The sequence below is a fragment of the Rhipicephalus sanguineus genome, chromosome 8, assembly GCF_013339695.2.
Source record: "Rhipicephalus sanguineus isolate Rsan-2018 chromosome 8, BIME_Rsan_1.4, whole genome shotgun sequence".
Lineage (NCBI taxonomy): Eukaryota > Metazoa > Arthropoda > Arachnida > Ixodida > Ixodidae > Rhipicephalus > Rhipicephalus sanguineus.
Window position 1 is genome coordinate 49,404,180 of NC_051183.1, and position 14,782 is coordinate 49,418,961.

General features: G+C 47.8%; 1 protein-coding gene across 1 annotated transcript; it reads left to right on the plus strand.

Annotated features, from left to right (window-relative positions):
• The first annotated feature begins 1,304 nt into the window (after positions 1–1,304).
• LOC119401856 (uncharacterized) lies at positions 1,305–11,851 on the plus strand. The gene is made up of 7 exons (XM_037668851.2): positions 1,305–1,503; positions 3,823–3,944; positions 5,176–5,344; positions 5,905–6,027; positions 7,145–7,504; positions 8,832–8,927; positions 11,162–11,851. The coding sequence occupies exons 1-7, from the start codon at positions 1,305–1,307 to the stop codon at positions 11,476–11,478; spliced, it is 1,386 nt and encodes a 461-aa protein (XP_037524779.2). The 3' UTR covers positions 11,479–11,851.
• The last annotated feature ends 2,931 nt before the right edge of the window (positions 11,852–14,782 follow it).

A 14,782-nucleotide genomic window follows, 5' to 3' on the forward strand; every position in this document is an offset into this window, starting at 1 on the left:
CTTGCGATGGGGAAGACACGCCAGGCAAGAATTGAAATGGCGCATTTCGTCACCTTTTCTTCATAAAAAACATGGCTGATCCCTCCGTCATAGGAATCGGTATAACACGAAAGTGAAACGTGTCTTCACAGAAGTAGTGCTCATTGTGTAGTGACATATGAGAGCTTGTACAATGTCTATTCGTGTTTGGCAGTTATAGCACCGTTTGACGTGGATGCACCCATGTTGACAGCATGTCTCTATCGCGACGACTAACGCCCATGATCATGATTAAACCGTTGTGGTAGCTGACGGCGTGAGCATATATTTGGACACAGCGAATCGTGAATCCCGCGTAAGGATGATATCCAAAAGCTCATAATCAACATTGGTACCCGGTATGCACTTCAAAGCGTCGTCAATTAAGGAGAGAAACGGACCGGTGTGCGCTTTCTAGTAATGGGTAGCCGACTCCTGTGCTCATGCATAGATAACACACACTGCGCTTCAGCAACACGGGAGGTAGAGGTTCGTAGCCTGAGCCGCAAACGCGTGCGTCCCGCTGGACTCTGTCTCGCAGGCGCTGCTCTCGCTCCACCAAGGCACGACATTCGCCCGTCGAAATCGCGTCCTTTCTGCAACGCATATTGCAGCAGTTTTGTTAGTCGGTGTTCTCGCAATTGAAGCAGTCGGCGGCGGAGAAATCCCGTTGGTGCACGTGGAAGTTGCACTACTCCGATGAGCCGACGCACGCTAGCACGAAGCCAAAGGCAAAGGACGTAACTGCGTCAAGGGTGCCTCGGCGACGCCAGCGCGGCTAGTCCACCTCTCTGGTATCGAGACGCTTTAACCATGACCTCCGATATCGCATGCAATCTCGGAGTAAGCGCGAGTAAGTGTCGATCGTGAAGCATTACTTCTTTTCACATCTCACAGACGGCGGCACCGCCCCGCTCCGCCCGCCGCGAAAGAGAATGTGTGAAAGATATAACGCGCGTTCGCGCCGTGTCTAGCATCTCCCGAGTTAGCTTAGTCGCTCGGGCGTCGGGCGCTTGCCGTCGCGGCCGCAGCGGCGTGGGTTCGATTCCCAGTGGGAAATCTTTTTCTTGGTTTTTTTCTTTCTCACCCGTTGGCGTCCATTTTATCAACGTCATGTCCGTGACGGATGTACTTGGTGGACCCCGGCATAAAACACTTTCGTGTTAAAAGAAGAAATATTTGCAATGGTGATTACCTTGTGTCCGGAAACGCACGCGATATAAATCTTCCCATTTTGCTTTATCTGCAGTACCAATATGAATTAACGGCCACCCTTCCAGATCATTATGAATCATAGCTCCACGTGCAAGTTGCAGCCCCTGCTACCACTCGCAGGGGGTTTCTTCAACTGGGTTGAGTTCGCCAACGAGCCTTGCATATCAAGAAACGGCTTCAGCGGTGTGTGCCTGACGAGTTCCGAGTGCAACTTACACGGTGGTGCCACGAACGGACGCTGTGCCCAAGGCTACGGCGTTTGCTGCCAAGGTACTAATTTACAGTGAAGGATCGAAGGCACTGCTGGAGTTTTTTTAGGAGAAACGGACTTGGACAAGCGGCTGTGACAGCAATGTCGCGTACCACGCAAGAGTGACATACTGTGACTGACTCTGTGTAGGTTGTGTCATGTGCTATCTTTCTCTCTCTCTCTTTCCTCTCCATCTTTAAATCTCCCCCACCCTGTTCCCATGTGTAGGGTAGCAAACCAGTTTTCCTAAACTCGTTAACCTCCCTGCTTTCTGTACTATTTCTTCTCTCTTCTCTGATACAAATTCGTCCCTTCAAGTAACAACCCAACCAAGGAGTTGCGTTCATCGATTATGCCAATCACGCTGTAGAAATAGATAAATTATTTTATTAGGAAAAGGGAGGACCGAAGGCCACTGATGATGAGATTAGGGGAGGGGGTGGAGTGGTTCGCGCACACTAAATCACGTGCGCCAAGCCACTACTAAATCCGAAGTGGGCTATTGTGACAAGCCATGAGCAGCGCCGCCAGGTCAAAAAGAGAGAAAATAGCCAAAAATGGGAAAAACTAGCCAAAATGTAGCCAACTTTCGCCATGCGCAGCTAAAGTAGTCAAAAGCAGTTACGCGTGCGTGGAAACGACGGTGCTGTTTTCATTCAAATGAATAAATGCAGAAGCCTTTTTGGCAAAAATGTAATTTAGCATAGCATGAACCTCTTATTATCAGAATCGCTGAAATTGAAGCATAAATTGTTGACTTTAGTGGTCGTTTTGTGCAAGATGACGACGTTTGTCGTGTTGTCAAAAATGACCCTTAACGTGTATTGCGTGACTTTTTAGATAGACTAGAAGTGACAGCGATGTCGAAACACTGAAAATGAGTAGGTCGAAATGGGCTCAAAGTCACAGTTGAGGGGTTCGAAGCATAAATTGTAGTCATTTTCGCAATCATTTTTTGTGTTATGCCGAAGAGCGAGCATTTCATATTTCTGAGCCACAGGCCGCACCTAACATTTAAAAAAATGGCCCAAGCAGTTCTTGGAATATGTGATTTCTAATGTCAGTGAGTGCAGAGCACCATGGACGCGGAGCGCTTTTGATGTTCCTACCTACATTCAATTACAGTTAAAGGTCGTGATCCGCGATATAGGTTGTCAGCAAATTCAGGTCCCATGCAACATTTTTGCCGGCGTCCCCGCCACGTATTCAAAAGCCTTGGCTTGTGAATTGTAAGTTCCAAGTTATATTTCGGAAGCCGGAAACACGCCTTGTTCACCATGTTTTCACACCGCATACTCGAACGGCAGCGGCTGCAACATCACCAAATATTGATATTTTGGTTAAAATATAGGGAACGACAAAGCAGCCAAGATGTAGCCAAGGCTTTTTCTCTACCGCCACCGGCCTAAAAGGTGGCCAAATTGGCGCAAAGTAGCCAGACCTGGCAGCCCTGTCCATAAGGGTGCTCGCGTATGTCGTTTTGAACGCTTCAAAATCGGGATGTCGAAAAATAGCATCGTTCATTCGATGACGGTGTAGAGCAGGGCAGTATAAAATAAGGTGCTCCATGTTGGCCACGCATGAAAAGTAGCAAACAAGGTGGATGTGCAGGGGACAGAGCTGTCAATGCCCCTCTTCCGGTCAGCAAGAGTCTTCGTGAAAAACAGAGGGACGCGATAATACGGCACACAAAGAAGAGAACACGGGTCTCTTCCCGTGCCCTCTTCTTCTTTGTGTGCCGTATTATCGCGCACCTCTGTTTATCATGAATCAACACCCCTCGCCCAACTTTTTACTTTATGCAGCAAGTCTCCCATTTATGAATTTTGTGAAGGATAGTGGCTGTGTTTGCAAGTACTTTGTTAATGAATATTTCCTGGGATCGGCTGAGGGCGATGTTCATAAAGATACGAGGAGTGGTGACATCTTTGAGTCTCTCCCGGTTATTATACTTAAGCGTCGACGTCGTGGCATTTCGAAGTGAGAGTTCAGTGGCAAGTTTTGCGTTGGGATCCGCAGATCCACGTAGGAGAGGTTGGGGATGATAAGGTAGAAGTACAGCATAAACCTTGGAAAGCCTATAATGTTTATTTTTGTCGTACTGCCCGCTAATGCGTGAGCAACATCAATTGGTCACACTGACACAGTTTTGCAGCAGCAGTTCTACAAGCTTCAGAATGATCCGCTTTTTTCCTGCGCTCTTTGAGTTTATTCCGACACCACCTAACGTTGCTGGCGTTGGGTCATTACGATTGTGCCCCGCAGACTTCTCATGTGATTACTCGAACACAAATACCCGAACCTAAATACTACCACGTTTTTATTGTCGCCCTATGCAGTGTCACGGTCTTGCGGTGAGGTCATAACGCGAAACAACAGCTACTTCGTGGATCCAAGCTCCGTGGGCGGTTCGCTGACTCCGGGTCCAAACGGCCTTCTCTGCTCTGTCACGGTCTACAAGGTATGTAGGACATGCTGCTAGATTTACGAAAAATGAATACTGCGCGTGCATCGCCGGTGTGTTTGTTTAAGTGGGTGCCCCGCTCCAGTGCTCTGAGCATCGCGTAGTGCATGTAGAGCCCCAAACGTCTATCTAAGACTATATTGCCTTCGTCTCCTATTACAGACACGAAGGCAAAAATGTAAATTAGAAGTTTCTCAACTTTTGAATAACAAACAAACTCTAGAACCGTATCCGTACGTGACACCCCCAACTATCAAGTCCACCCGACACCATGAACAAAACGTCCTATCCCTATACTTTGCTCGCGTTGACCTAAGTTGGCTTATTCCCCGACAGCCATTAGTGAATGGAACTGCCCTACTAAAGCAAGTGGTCAGGCTGCAAAATAACGTTCTTCATCCTTTATTGTTGTTCCGTCATTGCTGCTCATTTTGTACTTGCATTGACCACCCTGCTTGGCCCCGCCCTGTCCGCAGTATTGAATAAATAAAAATAAATAAAATAATCTCTGCTGAAGAAGATTTAGTTTTGAGATCAATTACTTTCTGGCTTGCCATATACCTAATATCACCGTGATTACCTTAGGTACTCCGACACGTCAGTCTGATTTGTCGTCGACGCTTTTAATACGAAGCCTAAAACGATTGTATCTGTCTGCCAATATCTACTGGCACAAACAGTTCTAAGCATGTAAAAAACAGGTAATCTCGTATAACTTTAAATATGATCGATAATTTTGCTCTTTGCCGGCCTTGGCGTTTTTTTATGGCAATTTAGCGCTCGTTAAATCATTCCTGACTCTTTGTGTACTCCTTTTTGAGTACAAACGCGTTAGGCAGAAAACACACTTCGGTAGTGACTCAACGATACGTTACAGCACAATTGGGATGCGCATATCTCTGCTAGCACATTACGTGGTAAAGGCCCTAGATTTGTTTTGTTGCTGTCAGGTTTCTCCATACGCGTAAAGTAATATTAAGTGTCAACCGATGGTATCATCCATTGGTCATGAGAGGCGCGACTCTCCGAACTGGACTTGGGAAGCCGACTGTCTACCCTTGACCAGGCCCGGCGAGCCGCAATAGCCAGTGAGGCTCTTGACGTGGGGCTTCACGCATGGTTGCCAAGCGCCCTTGTTTTATTAATGTGGTTTCTCTGTCTCTCTCTCAAACGACTTATATCGTTAAAGTAACGTCCCCTATCAGCATTCGTATTCCATTATCCTCAGGTGGACCCGACAGTGTGTCAGCTCAGATTAAACATGGAGCGCTTCGACATCATTGGTCCTGATGTGTCCCACGTGTCTGGAGTGTGCAGCCACGATGCCTTCCACGTCAGCGGTCAGGATGAAAACAGCGTGGTCCCCTTAATATGTGGAGTAAACAACGGACAACACGGTGATTGATTTCAATATTTTTACTGTGTTAGTGTTATGCCATGAAAGCAACCACGCGATCGTTTTGCCGTATTTAACTGGATTTCAATCAATGCAACATGAAACTACGTTTTCAAGCTGCCGTTCTCAGCGCAGATTGGTCTAGAAAAAAACAAGTACGCTTGTGTGTGTGTGTGTGTGTGTGTGTGTGTGTGTGTGTGTGTGTGTGTGTGTGTGTGTGTGTGTGTGTGTGTGTGTGTGTGTGTGTGTGTGTGTGTGTGTGTGTGTGTGTGTGTGTGTGTGTGTGTGTGTGTGTGTGTGTGTGTGTGTGTGTGTGTGTGTGTGTGTGTGTGTGTGTGTGTGTGTGTGTGTGTCATGAAAATGGCCCCCACATTGAGAAACCTAACCATGTTTTAATCATGAGGTTGAGTATTATCAGTTTTAAACGAACAATGAGTAGCTTAGACCAAGAGGGAATCCATGAGACACACGTGATATCGACACACATCACTGTAGTATCTGTGTCTGGTAAAAAGTTGCGTCCTCGTGTCTGATTTGACTGGCTTCATATCCCCATTGCAGTCTACGTCAGCGTGAGTCAACCCAGTGGTCCCGTCAGACTCTCCATTTTTCTGGCTCCCAATGCGACGCACCGGAACTGGAAGATTAGAGTTATCCAGCTGCCGTGCGGTAGCCAGAGATTAGGTAAGCATGAAAATCGCAATATTTCACATTGCGTCCCTTTTCATACTCTCTCTATACTCATCTACTGCATAGAACTGATGGGACATGCTCCACACTATCATTCATAAAGCGTTTTATAACGGGAAGAATCCGGAAGACCATTTTCCTCGGCAATAAATTGTGTTCAGTTCTGCAACCCTGATATTCACTAAATGTAATACACGCAACGAGCAGCTATAGTAGTCAGAAACAGATACAATAAAGGGAGTGCATGGTGTTTAAGTGCACTTTGTCCAGTATGCTACCCTGCACTTAAGGAGAGCCAGGTTCATTATACATTTTATGTAGACGAGGCTTCAATTTAAATTATCTACAAGCATGGCACAGCGCATCTCAAGTGGGCGCCTTAGCCTACCACCTTCAACAATAGCTGAAGCGCTGGCATTTCTGGCTAAATAAATGCAGATCCATGCCCCAAGGTACGTTTTTCCGTAAAATGCCGATTTAAATTCTACCTACAGCAAATCTGAGAGTGTGACGTCAAAGATCAAAGCAGGAAAGGAGGTATCAGAGCTCATCTTTTCATATTTTCGGTAGCTGTATGAGTTATCTGCATAAGCGTGGGCAGGGTTCTCCAATAGGGGGGTGGGCGAAGTTTCACTGCAGCGTCCGCCACCACCTGCCCCTCTCCTTACCCCCCTTCTACAACAATTAGGGGTCGACTTTGAACGAAAACATGCTTCCTAATGAATGCAAGATCCATAATGAAGCTGTGACGCCCTTCTCAAAACGGCTGGCCTTTGGTCACCAGCTTTGTGGGGTTAAAGGTGCGAAGAAAACTCTCTAGGAATACAATATCAGGGGTCCTTGGCCCCCCTATAGTCAAAACGCTGCATGGGCATACACCTGCACTTCAGGAAATTGCGGAACACGTCCCGCTGAGTAAAGCTACGGGGTAGATTTGGCGACACCCCTGCCTCCCTGTGCACATGACTATGGTGGGAGGGGTAAACGTTGCCCACAGTGGATGCCGTAGTGTAGCATCGCGTCGCGCAACATTTGTTTGTAAGCGAAATCATCTGACACATAAGGTACTTAATCAAAGAGAATAAAGAACAATATATTCTTTTTTTCACAGCCCCCTCCGGTTGTCTGCAGTACCATGAAGATCCCACGGGTGTCGTGTCGAGCTTCAACTACGGAAGTGACAGCCCTTCGGCCGGAAGTGGAATAGGGCGCATCGAGAGGGGCTACCCCAACTTCAGCCGCTACTCAATTTGCTTCCGATTGGCTGCTGGCACATGCTCACTCCGCTTAGCCAAAGATGGTCCGTTCGGTGTGTACGCCGATCCTGCTCCAGGGAATGTCCTGGACCCGGGAAGGTCAGTGACCAATCGCTGCGAAGAGTTTCGCTTCCGGTCACCGCTGCAGGCAGACTTCCTGATGCTCGGCGTCCAGCCCTTCTGTGGAGACGACTTCCCAGACTCCTTGGAGATGGGTAAATTTTATCGTCGAAGTTACCGCTGCTCTCTTTAATAGCGAAACGGTAACATGCAGAGGAACACCTTGATGTGATGAGTAGTTGTTGAACGAGGAATGTACCTGCAGCCGATGTTTCGACAGGTGGGCTTGTTCTTGCAGGACAGCTACATTGGAGAAGATTCTGCGTTTACGACGACAAGTCCATTTTTCGAAACGTTGGCTCCAGCGACATACTCTGTTCAACGATATCTTACCATTATAAGCCACAACTCTCGCCTGAACGTCTGTCTTGTAACGACACACCTTGACAGACAAGCTCTGACATCGAATAACAGCAGAATTATCTCTTTTGGTTTCGTTCATTGGTGTAGCTAGGGCAGGGTGGCCAAATCCTCCCCGACACAGAGACAAGGAACTTCATGAAGGTCCTGAGGAGCCAGCCAATGGAGCCCTAGAGAGGACCCTTGGCTAGCTGCTGGCTAATCACATGTTGCAGCTGGGAGGCCATGCCTCTCCGCTCTCTGACGGGCCCTCTACGACACCTTCCCCTTTTGCATGTGTGTATATATGCGCACACATTAAAACGCACGCACGAACCTACGTAACTGGGTGGCATACCCCCCATTCCTCTTTCTCCAAAGAAACGTCGGGTTTCACCCCTGGTTTTCTCCTGCGTGGTCAAGTTGGTTTACTACGGAATGGGTGGAAAGTGGAAAAAGTGATAAGTACTTAGCTTTTTTATATAAGCAAAGGTTAAAGGAAAATAACAGGCCTAACCCATTTTATCAAACACTTGGCCCTTATACGGGAATGTGGGAGCACATGTATGCGGTCGAGACCAACTTGAAGAGATTTCGCAGTTCTCCTATCTTTGAAACCGTCCAGAAGGAGAAAGAAGTGCTAGGGATTGTTATGACGGCGCTTCGAGGTTTATCTCTCCCAGCATTTTGAACTCGTAGATATGCCGAAAGAAAGCGTGCTCATTGAATGTTAGCATTGTTAGCGTAATTTGCCTGCACATCTCGCAAGGCCAGATCCATATTCAACCTACAACATCCTCCTCCTCCTCTTCCTAAAAGGATAATAGGCTGTGCTGCTCGGACACTACTTTCTGTAACAAATGAACGTTTGTACCATTACCTGTATTTGCGGACACTATATGACGGCAGGAACAACCAATTTCAAGCACGTTCCTCATATGCTAACAAAAATAGCCATACCTCTTGAAAACCAAAAATTATAATGAAAATAAGGACTCCGCATAGTGTTCAAAAACAACCAAGATCAATAAGGTTATGATCTGCGTTTTCCATGTCTCTCTCCCTCTTTTTTTTTTTTTGCAGAGGACACTGGGGCAATGATCATAACTTTCGTGGCAAATGGAACACATCGACCAGAGTACGCTGGCTTCAGACTTCGTTATCAAATGGTGCCCTGCGGTAAGGTTTATTTTTTATTAGGTAGTAGTAAAGAAAGATCATGGTAGGGTAAGTGTGGATTTTAAGATGGCACAACACACAAACAGGAATAAGATTACGCAACATCAAATCCACAAAAAAAATGTGATTGATCCCTCTGATATAGGAATCGGTATAGAACACGAAAGTGAAACAGTTGGCACATAAGCGGAAGTCTTGGAAAGACTCGCGACCGGGATACATTGTCCGGAGACACTGCATTGCACGCGCCGGAGCATCGCGCAAATCACACGTGAACCACAGGCGTTCGCAAACCGTGCAGGCAAAACCGAACGGGTTGTCACTGAATCGTTTGGTGAACTCGCGGTCCGCTGCAGCGAAGGGTGCATGATTTGCGGGTCGTGGACCATCCTGTGGGTGTGCTGGGCATCCTGCGTCGTGTTGTCGAGCGGCGTCCCGCTGGCGGGTCACTTCGGCGAAGGTACGATCATTTCGGTCTTGGTTCGGTGTGTGTATGGCAGCCAGTTGGGTCGCGATGCGGTCAACTTCTGGAAAGCGAGAGGCAGAGTTCTCAGCTTAAACCGTGAACGCGCGAAGGCCTCCCGCTCCCCCCTGGCGTGTCCATCGCTGCACCAAACTCACTTGCGCGACGTTAGCTCGCCGACGTCGGTGTCTTTCGACGGCGCTTAATGCTGCAGTTCTCGTAGTCGGTGCCATCACACTCGTATCAGTAGACAGTGGAGAAACACCGTTGGTGCCTATGAAGGCTGCACTACGCTGCACACGCTAGCACAACGCGAAAGACGAAGCACGTAACTGACACACTAATACAACGCCAAAGACAGAGCACGTAACTGAATCGTCACCGAGTCAAATTAGCGCGTATAGCGCGTCGCAATTGCAGCCTCCGCGATCAACTTCAGAAACATTTTCAGGGCTAATTGCGGAGGCCACGCTCCGCTGTGCTGAGTAGGGCGAACGTCACCTAGGTGGCGTTGGTAGTGCTTCTTGATGCCAGCGTCCCTTCGAATGCTGACATCGGGGCGTCGTAGTGCTGGGACCACCGAAGCGTTCACTGTCGGTGCGCGTTAGTGTCATAATGCAGTACTTCTCTTTTCTGCTCGTAGGTGGCGGCACCGCCCCGAGCAAGAGCGCAGGTACATGGAGTGTTAAATATATAAGGCGCGTCTGTGTAGCTCTCTGCAAATGTGTTTGTGGCGCAATGGGTTAAACGCTCGACGATCTATCGTCGCGGACCGAGAGGTCGTGGGTTCGATTCCCAAATTTTCCATGTTTGTGGAACTTTTTCGTCTGGTTTCTTTCTTTGTTTTATGTTCGTGTACATTTTATGAACGTCATATCCGTGACGGAAATACGTCAGTGAAGTCTTGGTGGACCCCGGCATAAAACACTTTCGTGTTAAAAGGTTACAACAGAAATCGACCTATGTCGGTGCCAAGAGTATCAACATGCTGCCATGAGCGAAAGGAACTCTTGTGAAAACCATCAGCGTCGTGGAAAACACGCAGTGTTTGAATGCAGGACATTCTTAGAGGTGCTCTATTCCGCCTGATGCGACATGCACCTGTGGCGTGTCCAGTAGAGCACTGCGCTTCGGTACATAAGCCAAGAATTCAAAATTCGGAGTCGTAACATTGGTGGCATTTCTCTTTACACTTATTTCTTCTGCATATGAGCCGTCCTGAGGATAGTAGCCTGCGTTTGGGGAAGGGAGGTTGAGGTCCTTTGAAATTTCAATCGTACATCCGGAAACCGTCGTGCTAGCCAATGAAATGACGCTAAATAAAAAAAAACTCACATAGGCAGGAGTTTTCTTTTTGAAACAATGACGTAGGATGTTATTTATGGCATCGCTATAGAAGAAAAATAACTGTAAGTGTAAGTGTAAGTATTAAAAAAATTAGGGCAGGCCCATGCATTGTACGCTATGTATTCTGTTGGGCTTGAATAGAATAACATGAACTGAATAGATTTGAGTTCTTGTGAATCATTTTTGCGCGATCTGAAATTTGTTTCCTTTTCTTGAAATATGTGAGACATCATCAGCAGACTTATGCAGCGTAGCCTGCATAGAAACATGCAACCGTTAAGGATTGCGTTTTAAACCTAAGGAGCACGGAAAGTCCATCCCGCCATCTGCTGTAAAAGCTGACGTACTTCAATTCAGCTGTAAAGCCCATTGCAATGCAAAAAACCACTGAAACTTAATTTGAACTTTCTTGCACTGTCCTCAGTTCGTCGTCGCCATAACCTCGACACCGACTCAGCTACAAGAATGCCCGTTCAAGCTTTGTTCTTCCAAGCACCAACCACGAGCCTGCCGCACGTATCAGCTTATTCCGCCAGCGACGGTCTCGCAAGCACGCCAAGCGGCGATGTTCAACAGGAATTTCCTTCGATTCCGGAGCCTGAAGTCTACACTGAATCCGGCTACTTTCCCGAGCCCGATGGCCATATCCCCAGTGGCCAGGTCGTTCTCTATCACAAGGGTGTGTACAAGGACCTCGTCATGAAGATTGTGAGAAACCTCGTCTCGGTTGGCCGGAAGTGACAGCAGTAGGTTCCGGGAGTCGTAGTGTTGAGACTACAGCCGCGCGTAGCTCGTGCTTTTCTTTTGTATAATCGTGCTGCCAAGTTATATAAAATGCGTTAAAGAGCAGAGCGCAAATTCGGCACAGGGCATAGAAGACCACAAAGAGCACAGGTCCTGTGCTGTGTGTGCTCTTCTATGTCCTGTACCGAATTGGCGCTCCGCAGTATAGCGTTATGAACCAACTAGCCCAGAGAGAAGTTCTCTTAAGATGCGTTATTTCGGCAATAAATTCACTTCTCGTATTTTCTGATAAAAAATTTAGATGTGGGTGAATATTTTCTGTTCCCGATATTTTAACTGTCCTGCTTGACTTAAATGGCATAAAGGTTGCTTACCATAGAACACTCAACTATGTTCATGGTGCCGTCTATCGTTGTTGTTACATTCTACTGATAATTTACAAAGCGCTCTGTAAGTAGGCTTTGCTGTCTGCCTTAGCGGTCAAGTAACTCTGGCATGTAATTGTTAACTATAAGGTCGCTGTTGGGCGGCAGCTGTGATGTTCATAGTTCGGTAAGCTCACTGATGGCTTGATTAACTCAGGATAACTAAGACCCAGACAGACCTGTTATTCTGAGGAAGAATGGCTCAGTAGAATGTTGGCGAGGTTGAGTACGAGTGAGCCCGGCTGGATAATACACTGAGTGAGTGTGAGCCCGGGTGAGCAGGAAATTGGTGAAATTGAGTGCAACTGTGGCTGACTAAGTAAACATGTGCGCTGTTTACAGATTCACCTAAGACGACTTCAACGCGAAAGCTAACTTCTTCTTTTTCTTGTCAGTCGATTTTAGTGATCCTGCACCCACCCACCCCCCCTCCGAAAGATTACTTCACCTAACGTGGTTTTCATCTACTTCCGGTATCTGACATATAGCGCGCTTTCTGCACTTCACGGGGTTTCTCACTGCCCGGTATTGGCGCACCTTTGCCCAAGCGACGATGTGACAGGTCATCATGCGGCAAGCCATGTTACATTGAGGTCATGTGACTTTCGGCATACCGTCCGCTCACATACATTCCCTTAAGTATCACGCGACGTTTCAACGACATTTATTAGTTTTCTTACCCGTCGTTCGGGCTGACGACGACGCCCGACAATGTCTCGCGATGTATCATCAGGTCTCGCCGAATCTACGAATTTTTTTTACTGATGAGGTAAATATTGTTTTCACCTTAACATATTGTCTAAGCGAGTAAGAGCGAGTTCTGTTCACTTTGCCGTCCTAAACTAAAAAAGCCGCAAACTTGCTATCACGGTGACAATACGAGGAAGCGCGCTAAGACCACTGACGAGATGGCGTGCGCTTCGTTCGTCATGTCGTCCGGCTCCTGGGTTCCTACTCGCAGCGCCCCTTGCCCCACTCGTGCGAAGGACACCACACCAACCTCGCAGTTTGCACGAGTTGTCGTTATCGGAGCAGCAGCGCCAAGGCGAGTTGACGAAGTTATGCCTAGACAATCACGGCGCCAAGCCTTGAATTCCTTTCGTCTCTCTTTTTGCGTCCGCTTCTTTGCAGCGCGCTCGAGGCAGGTTTGCAAGGGAAAGGGGAAAAGCTCACAGAGCGACACGAAACATCCGGGCACCCGCCAGTAGTGTATGCGATGTAACGTCTCCCTTTTTTGCTTGTGGTCAATGTCAGACAATGTTCGAACCTACCGCGCATGCGCTCTGGCTTTGTGATAAGTGAGCGAGGTTGACGGCTGCCGTAACCAGCGTGTGCTGGGTGGCTAGTTGGTAAGAAAATATTTTGAGAATTTAAACTGCGCTGCGAACGAGACACCATGGAACGGAATACGACAGCATTGGCGCGTTCGTCCTGCCCTCTTCTACTCTGCAGGTGCCTCGTTCCCAGCGCAGTTTTTCTCAAGGTACTGCCATAAATAACATCGTCGAAGTTTCCCGATTTGGGCGGATATAGGTAGTTCGCCGAGTTTTTGTACCCCTTCAGCGCTCGCTCAACACCGCCGTATTTTGTCAGTGCTCTTCCTTCCGTGCAAGAGCTACGCAAGCTCGCCTTCGCGACTGACGAGTAACGCAGTGACGGTTTGCTCGTCGCGCTGCGCGTCATCGCTGGTGGCAATCGGAGCGAGCGGGCTTTCCAGATGGACCATTTTCGAGAAAGCCGAGGTAAGCGCAAGCCGATGTATCAGCGGTTCTTTCGTGAACGGCAGTTCGATTGATCTAGGTGGATTGCAAGCTTTCGAAAGCTGACAGAGCTTACCCTGATGGCAGCGCCAGGATGTTTCGAGTCGCTCAGTGAGCCATTTTTGCTTCCCTGTCTAACCTGCCCCCATGTCGCCGCATAGAAGCGAACAGAGAAAGAGATACGAGGGGGATTCAATCGTGATGCCGTGATAGTATAGACATAACAACGTGAACTTGCGTTACCGTTGCTGATCTGATATCGATGACGCGTGAGAACTGTGAAACTTGTGTGGTGTCCATCGCTATAATGCGGAAGGGGGGCTGCAAGTCGCAGCCAACAAGCCGGTCGACAATGCGAACGAAGCCTGCGCCATCTCGTCGGCTGTCGTAGGACGCCGTATCGCAATGCCACCGTCGTCGCAAGTTTGTGCCAATTTTCCTTTAAGTCGACAAATTGAACATAACTCGCTCTGACTCGCCTAAATAATATATTAAGGCAAACGCCTTTTGTCTTCTGAGTCAAGCATTTTGAGATCAATAAAAAAGCGCTGTGCATCCTCGCCGCACAGTATTTCGCGCCTACTACAGTTGAACACCTCAATAGCGAAAGTCCCCAAGAAGGAAATTCTCGCGGCAACGAATAAATCTGGCATCCCCGGCGAACGTCCATGGAGTTCCGTTTATTTGTCCTTCTCTACAGCGAAGAGATTAGCGACGACGCTATCATTGAAAGTGTGCGCAAAACATGTGAGAGTGGCAACGAAAATGAGGAAAGCAACAAAAATGCAAGAAAGGCAAGTAACTGAGCTCGACGTTCTTGATGCGTTTGACATCATTTGCGCTTTCCTCGGCGCCCACGACAAAGACGAAGCTATGCAAAGCTTATTAAGCTGCGAGGCTCGAGCCGTCAAGTTCCTTAGCCCATCCCCCTTTGTGGGTGAGCGCCATCAAGACGAGGACATCATCATCATCATCATCATCAAGTTCCTTCAAAGAAACGTGAAACAGAGCTAGATCAGCGACTTCTTTAAATAAAATTTGGTTGTACGTAGTAATTAGTGTGCGTATATTTATGCTGTCGCGAAAACAAAATACTCACCAGAACGAACAAAAATC

Bases quoted from the DNA above. Each gene is read 5' to 3' on its own strand.
- LOC119401856 (XM_037668851.2), top strand. From the start codon at position 1,305: ATGAATCATAGCTCCACGTGCAAGTTGCAGCCCCTGCTACCACTCGCA. The intron at 5,345-5,904 runs GTGATTGATTTC...TCCCCATTGCAG, and splicing joins AGTAAACAACGGACAACACG to TCTACGTCAGCGTGAGTCAA. The intron at 6,028-7,144 runs GTAAGCATGAAA...TTTTTTTCACAG, and splicing joins GTGCGGTAGCCAGAGATTAG to CCCCCTCCGGTTGTCTGCAG.